The sequence below is a fragment of the Pundamilia nyererei genome, unplaced genomic scaffold (assembly GCF_000239375.1).
Source record: "Pundamilia nyererei isolate P.nyererei 1_Seehausen unplaced genomic scaffold, PunNye1.0 scaffold00004, whole genome shotgun sequence".
In the NCBI taxonomy this organism is placed as follows: Eukaryota; Metazoa; Chordata; class Actinopteri; order Cichliformes; family Cichlidae; genus Pundamilia; species Pundamilia nyererei.
In genome coordinates this window covers 1,823,095-1,831,029 of record NW_005187405.1, presented here as the reverse complement: position 1 = coordinate 1,831,029, position 7,935 = coordinate 1,823,095, and the positions used below count along the sequence as shown (strand labels likewise).

The following is a 7,935-nucleotide window of genomic DNA, read 5'->3' as shown; positions in this document are numbered from 1 at the left end:
TGTCAAATACTTTAATTACAGAAAATACTTTCTGCATGCATAACTCACGTGCTACACACCAAATCTAGTTGAGACAAGATTAATGTTGCTTTATTGCACAAAAAACAGTCTTTCCCCACATAGATAACAAACTTTGGCATCCTATTGACAAAAGTCCACCTCTTGCATTATAAGAACTATAATCATATCAAGAGTTTCACAAACGGTCACATGATGATGTGGCAAAAAGCAAACAAGTTCTCCTGTAACCCTTCTCTAGATCTCAGGTGTAGCATTGCCACACAAATACATGTACACAGTTTACTTGCACTTGTAAGTAAAGTACAGATTTCACATCTTTAACAATAAAAAGTGTTTTGATTTTGTTTTTTTTAATAGTCAATGTTCCATTTGAAATGTAAAAGCAAGCAGGGATTTATTGGGAAAACTGCAGTTCACATAAGGAGATCAGGAATGAGTCCCAACTTGCAGGAAAAGAATGTGAAGAACAGAGTATTCAGATCCAGAGACCAACACCTCTGCCTGCCACTCCCTGTTCCTCCCTAAAACCTCTCCTCTTACTCACCTCTGCTTGCACTTGTATCTGATCCTTGCCCCATGTCCCCTTTGCCTTCTAAGATTGTTTTCAGATTTGTGTCATGCTTTATAATAAATGAATCACTAAGAATTGTTTACCTCACTCTTGAACTGATTCACAGGCAGCTCACACACACACAGCTCAACACACCCTGCCCTAAAATCAGATGAATTGTTAGGAAGAAAAAAAAAGCTACAGTAAACAGAACATTGCTTCACTTCTTTGAAAGCTTTCTTTGCCACGTTACATGTGATTTTTTTTCTTTATTTTAAAACATATATCATAAAAATGATCATGATATAATCTCGTTATCATGTGTCACGCATCAATTAAAATGACATGAATCATTTCCTGGTTGGACATGTGCAGACTACAGCTTTATTTGATTAATCCTTCCTGCCTCACCCACAGGTGGCACTGGTATGGGCACACAGATACGCATACACATCATACACTGGCAGGAAGTGAAAACACCCTCTGGCAGGCTTAAATCCAGTAGCTCTTCCCTTTTTTCCCTCCCCGAAGCATCATCAGTTCAACACGCCGCCTCAATTACAGCAGCATTATGAGGTTTTACATTTTCAACAACGCATGATGTTCAAACACTCAAACATATGAGAAGACAGCTCTGTAATGTTGCTCTGCTAAATCGACCTAGGGAGACAGAAGATGCAGACAGTGATGAGGAATTTGAAATGCCGAACAAAAGGATTTTGCTATGCCTGGAATTTAAAGCCTCGAGCACAATTTTTTTAACCTCTTGTTTGTCCAAATTCTCTCACTCACCGCGTAAGTTGTTGAAGTGTGCAGTGAGTGAATCTGTTATATTTAGTGAACAAAGATGTTAAGAGTTTAGGACCATATAACAAAAATATTTGTGTGTCAAGTGAAGTAAACCTCTGGCCCTGTGAATAGATGTGCCAAACTGATCTGACACATGAGAAACCTACGCAGATAATACAACGTCTGATGGTGTGTGCTGCCATCTACTGGCCATACTCCACAGAACATCAGTCATCAACAAGCTCACTAAACCTTATCTAACTGATGTATGTCATTCATGTGTTTCAAAAGTCTCACTAAATTGTCGTAAATGACTCTAATACACAATTAAAAGGAATTTTGACACCTAATCACAATAAAAGGCTTTGAAACTGCATTTTGAGTACAATGAGAGATCTTTTACAGAAAATATACAAAGAAGCTGAAATGTGGGCTTTGTGACATTAAGTCTGTGGAAAGTCTTCTTGAGAGAACAGATACAGGTGTTGTAATGAGGACTGCATCATGCTCAAGTTTAACCATGTTAAAAAGAAAAATAGATCAATGTTGTGATCCTGCAGACCAACAAGGTTTTAATTAAATACCTTAAAAATCCTCACTCATACACAAAACCGAGCTTCAATAAGATCCACTCCAATGCCATCTTAAATATATCGATACGTGTAGTTCTTTATATTTACTAGAGCCCTTTTTTTTACTTGACAAATAGAAACTGTGTAGATTAAAGTATGTTCCGTTATTTCTTCCATTTGTCATCCAAAAAGGTAGTGTAGATTTTCAGCTGAGGCTAGGGCTCATCAGTTTGATGCACTGCTCTCTTCTGGCAGTTTGGTGAGAATATCCACACCGTCCGCTGTGATAACCACTGTGTGCTCAAACTGAGCTGACCTGCAGGACAAAACAAACATGTAAGATCTTAAAAGAAGAGATCAACATTTAGAGGAATAGCTTTGATGTTTTTGGGTGCAGCTTATGGAAATAGCAAACAATTATTTTAGTTTAGTGTAAAGATTAGAAAAGGTCTGGCTCTCCAGAGTTTAAAAATAGCATCTAAATTTCTCGAATTAAAGTGCTAAATAAATAAATCTGCACAGAAATCAGAATGACTGAAACCTGAAAGTCGGGAAATAGCATGTCATTTAAAAAAGGCCTTCATTTGTGCACTGTGTACCTTTTATCATCTACAGAAACTGCAGTCCACTTGTTCTTCAAGATTCTGAACTCTGCATACCCCTCCATCAGGATAGGCTCTACAGATTAACAGATATTAGTAACCCTACACTCATAAACAGCATCATCTTAATGTGCACACAGAGACCGTAAAGTGTAACTTACCTATCGTGAAAGCCATCCCTTCATCCATGGTCATGTCATTGTCGTTAGCTAAAATAAAGGAGAAGAATAGTGGCGGCAAAGAAAAAGCATCAGGCTGAGAAGAGAAGACGTTTTAAGTTAAGGTCATTTAGTGAATCAAATTAGGGGAAACAACACAGGCAAACATCAAATAAAAAGTGAATTTGGATAAAACCAAAAGCGTGTTTTTGAATGAAGCCCACTATCTTATGACCTCACAGAGACATTTAACATTTGACTACAGACCCAAACTCACCGTGGTGCCAAATCTCAGGATGGCAATGAAAATGGGAGCCTATTCCATGCCCAATGAAATGCGGACACACTTGGAAGCCACTGGCATGGGCTATTTCACTGTAAACAGTACAAAAAAATATATGAAGAAAGAAAGAAAAGTAGTACTGTATGTGATATGCAGCTGACGAGTATGTGTGTACCTGATAGTATTTCCAATAACACAAAGCTGTGCACCTGGTTTGCAGGCATTGATGGCTTCATCTCTGCAACGCCTGGCGGTTTCCACCAGTCGCCTCCCAACCTCGTCAACCTGACCAATCAAGAAGGTTTCTGAGGTGTCACCATGGTAACCATCCAAATACACCTATCAGGAAGAGGCAGTGATAACTGATTAGATTACTGCCGGCCTGACTGATCACATGCACTATGGTATGCGAGTTTCTCTGGGTGATGACGAAAGGAGTGAACTTACAGTTACATCAATGTTGATGATATCTCCATCTTCAAGTGGCCGACTACAGGACATGTTAACAATAAAATCTTATTCAAAAGTGTAATACTGAAAGAATTATATGAATGAATGAATGAAACACCCATTTACCTGTCAGGTATGCCATGACAGACCACGTTGTTCACAGATGTACAGACTGATTTGGGGAAACCCCCGTATCTGAGAGGGGACGGGTAGGCATTGTGCTTGATTGTCTCTTTGTGCACGATGAAGTCTATTTCTTCTGTTGTCATACCAACCTGAAAGGCACAAGCTGTTATCTTTGTGTTGTTTTCGACGGCATGAGAACAAAAACAGGACATGCAGTAATATGCTTACTTTCAGACTGCGCCCAGCTAGGAGCAGCACATGTCTGGCCAGCTGACATGCTCTAGTCAGGCCTTCGATCTGCTCTTTGTCTTTGATTTCTATGTAGTCTGGCCATTCTGGGACAAGTCCAGTCTGCACATAGTTAGGCTGCACAATATGCTACAGGAAGGGAGCAGAGGCAGGACAGGATGTTAAGGATGAGTCTGTTTTGTAAGTTCAATATAAAAGTTTTTAAAAAAAGAATTTATTTCTTCTTCTTCTTCTTATTTGTTATTGGAGTCCAAACCAAAAGAAATGATGAAACTCCTCAAATGACAGATGTTAAGAGTGTTTCTCATTCTGAGTTCGTACAATTCTCTTAATTCATTTTTACTGCACCTCTTGTACATTTGATCCAGCATGTGTTTAATCCTAACTGAAAACCTCCAGTAGAATAATATAAAAAGCTCTCATAAGTTAGTAAGAGTTGACATACTTCACCATGAAAATAAAACTTATATTAACCTAACTAAACTAGTCCCAAGATCCCTCCTCTCCACTGATGACCCTTAACCTACCTATATGCATATGTTAAACATTTCAGCTTTTACCTACAGTCTATTGCAACTGCTGATATTAAAAACACTCCTCTCAGCATGTTGAGCAGAATCATAAGAAGTTCAGTTGTTGATTCAGCTAATAAGGAGGTCATTTTAGGCAGGGTACTTGTACCTTGGGTACTGCATAGGCGGGCCTGACAGTAGCTGGACGAACTACATTGTGAGAACGTTTCCACTTCCTCCAGAAGAAACGTCGATGCTGCTGACACAGCAAGGCTGTGGGGGGACTACAGCTGCCCACACAAGCTCTGCGCAGAAAACTGGCCACTCCTAGAGAAAAGAAGAGTAACGCAATGATGAAGAGAGCCCTCTTAATTGAAAAAGGGTTCATTAAGTGCTAAGAAGATTAGACTTTCAGCACATTTTCTTTAGTCTCCTCTTCAGCAATTATTAGAAACAATGTTTCTTTTATACTGCATCAGGCATGCAAAAAAAACCATTGACTTTTAGAGTGGTTCTCAAACTTTTCCTGGCATGCAGACAACCCCAAAAACATCCCAAACAAAACAAAAGCATCCATTATGAATTTTATGAAGGAGGTCAGCATCATTTTGGATGTTCGGATGCGAGCTGAACTTTGGTTACCTATGTGAACATTATGGATATACAGTGTTCAAGCACTGTGGTCCTGGTCTTGTCTGAAAAACAAAGCTTTTCCAGCCTTCTGTGTAGAACAGATTTGGAGGCCACAAATAATGAGTGGCCACTTTAATAGGTACACCTGTGCTATCTCATGTATACCAACTGAGGCGATTTAGCTTAAATAAGGATACGTTCATTGTTGTTTGTATTTTCAGTTCGCAGTTATGTTAAGTGTCTTATATGCTTATTTTACACTGGGCTTAATTCTACTGAGGGTTGTTTCAATAAAATCACCTTAAACAACGAATGGATAAAGCCATGTTTGAGATGCTGCACGTTGCATGGGCTTTGCGCCCACAATCCAAAGACGTGCGGGTTAAACGGTAAATCTAATTTGGTTCTAGATGGTCGTAAACGTGTCACTGTTTTTGGTTCTCTCTGGCTCAGCCTCTTTGAATTAATGTTATTCTCAGGCACTCAGATTAAAGTCTTCATTATTTAAGTGAAGTAGAACAAATGAAACTCGTTAACTTGTTTAAAGCGGTCTTCATATACTGAACTCGCTGATGCTGAATGAATGAATAGTGTGAGTGTGTGCGTATTCTGGAAAATGAGTGAGAAAGGCTTCAGCGCTGTACCTGACGATATTGCAAGTCCTGCTGAACAGCGCGCCGCCATGCTTTCCTTGCAGAGGTCACGTGGTTAAGGAATCACGTGGTGCTCGGCTGCCGTTTGTAAGCAAACATTTTTATTTATTTATAGCACCTGCTATGAAAAGTATTTCCCAAGTGCTGTTAAACAGAGCAAGGGGCTGTTAATAGAATTTTTCAAATATATTCTGGATACTCACATGATTTTACTGCACGCAGAAACAAAATTATTTCACTAAAAACAAATTTACCAGGGTCAAAATTATTAGCTGATTTTAGAAAACAACAAATGGAAAAACCATAAATATGCAGTTGTTTCATATTAATAGTAAAATCTCTTAACTCCTAATTACTAGTAAATTACAGTAGCCTGTGAATCTGGCACCTCCCCTGTAATGTCACTAGAAGGTCAACCTCCAGAACTGTTCTCTCTGTCTGCTAGACTCTTTGATATTTACTATTGTTTAGTTTCACAGCGTCTGTTTTCCTTCCAGTGAGTTTCCTGTCTGGATTCAGTTTTCCTTTCCCAGTGGATTTTTGTATTCTTTAGATTTGCATCAGACAAAATAAAGTGTCACCTTTTGTTATTCAGTTTGTCTCAAAGTCTTTGTTCTTGTCCTCTTTGTGTAATTCTTGATGGTTGTTTTTACTTCATTTTAAGACCTGCTAAGGTCTTTAAATTATAACTTTAAAGATCATTTTTAAAAAGTACAATTAACAATGGACACTGCTAAAAACAAGAACTGAAACCAGAAAACTTAATGTGAAATCTAATTTTTAATAACAAAAATATTATTAAAAAAACAAATGGAAATCCATAAATATGCAGTTGTTTAATCTTAATAGTAAAATCTTTTCACTCCTTTATTGTTAGTAAATTACAGTAGCCTGTGAATCTGGCACCTCCTCTATAATGTCACTAGAGGGCGCTCTGATTGTCTGTAGAGCGGATTGACCAGCGCGATGTTGGAGATTGCAGAAATTGCTGTTGGAAATCTATACCTGATGGTGCTGCTGTGATTAAATATTTTTGTCCTTCAAATAAATGTAGGTAAATATGGAAAATAAAGACTGAGCCTATGACCTCATGTCCTGCAGGTAGGACAGTACTTCTTCTTTGGATGGATGGATGGATGGATGGATGTATAACACATGTATAAGTTGGAAGAAAAGAGTGAAATGACTAAAACGGCTGTGTAAAATAGAAATACACAAACATGTCTGGAAGCATCTCCACACCTCACTGTCACACATGTGGTTTTACTGGTAAAGCTTTTCAGCGGGGTTTACTGGTAAGCGGTTTTACTGGTAAGTAGTGTTTGTAGTAAACCCAGCAGGAAATTAGAGTATCACGTGTAAAAGGTCAAATCCGTTCATATGCTCATTTAAGCTGATGTGGTTCAAACACACACAAGTCTGTGATTGTCTATGTAATCCTGCGATTGGAAAACAACTTGTGTGATTCCATTGCTTTTTATTTTATTGAAGGTAAGGTTAAAAGTCTCAGGACTTACTGTTTAGTTTACTTTGAGACTCGAAAATGCACACAGTGCACTTAGCAAAAAAGAAAAGAAGGTGTAGACAGAGCTTCTCCACATTGTAAAGAAACCATATGAAGAAGGAATAGGATAGCGTGCTGAGTAGGGATGGGTACCGGTGTCCGGTGCGTTCTGACATAAACGGTAGTAACCAGACCGAAAAGCAGCGCACATTTCGGTGCTTTATTTCGGTGCTTTTTTTTCCTGAGCTGTGATACACTTCTAGCCAATCATTTTACGTTTCCGAGGATAGTAGGCGGGTCCAGGTACTACGTTCTTTTAGAGCAGAGCTACAGATTAAAAATGCCCAAGGCGAAGCGGTCAGAAGTCTGGCTGTACTTCACAGCAAAATATGCAAACTCAGCAGCCTGCAACAAGTGCTTTAAGCTGATACTGTGATACTATCAAAGGAGGTAACACCAAGAATCCGATGAAACACCTGGCGACGCATAGCGTTTTTTAAAAGCCAAGAAATGCGCCGTATTTGATAGCTTGCTGCGAGACCTCACACCGAGGACATCTACTGCGGTTTGGTTGCTTGTTATTCAACATCCTCGAAAAACACAAAAAGGAGAGTCCTGGCCCCTAGCCCTGCCAGTGTAGCAGAAATGATGATGGCAGCAGCAGCCGTTCTTCTCTGCGTGAGTAGCTTAATGTTGTTCGTGTGTAATTTACGTTGAGTAGGCTAACCATGTTATTACATTAATGCATGTAAGGTGAACTAGCAAACATCATCATAGCTACATGCGGCTGTCCTCTTGTTTGATGGCAGATACTCCCTTCACCCTGGCCAAAA

At 39.1% G+C, this 7,935-nt stretch overlaps 1 protein-coding gene across 1 annotated transcript; it reads right to left on the bottom strand.

The window, feature by feature from the left end:
* Positions 1-522: 522 nt before the first annotated feature.
* Positions 523-5,670, bottom strand: metap1d (methionyl aminopeptidase type 1D (mitochondrial)). The gene is made up of 10 exons (XM_005721102.1): positions 5,590-5,670; positions 4,482-4,639; positions 3,780-3,929; positions 3,552-3,700; positions 3,423-3,465; positions 3,151-3,314; positions 2,970-3,067; positions 2,696-2,743; positions 2,532-2,610; positions 523-2,248 (listed from the first exon to the last, which is right to left on the bottom strand). Exons 1-10 carry the CDS (start codon positions 5,627-5,629, stop codon positions 2,158-2,160), a joined length of 1,020 nt encoding a protein of 339 aa, XP_005721159.1. The 5' UTR covers positions 5,630-5,670; the 3' UTR covers positions 523-2,157.
* Positions 5,671-7,935: the final 2,265 nt, after the last annotated feature.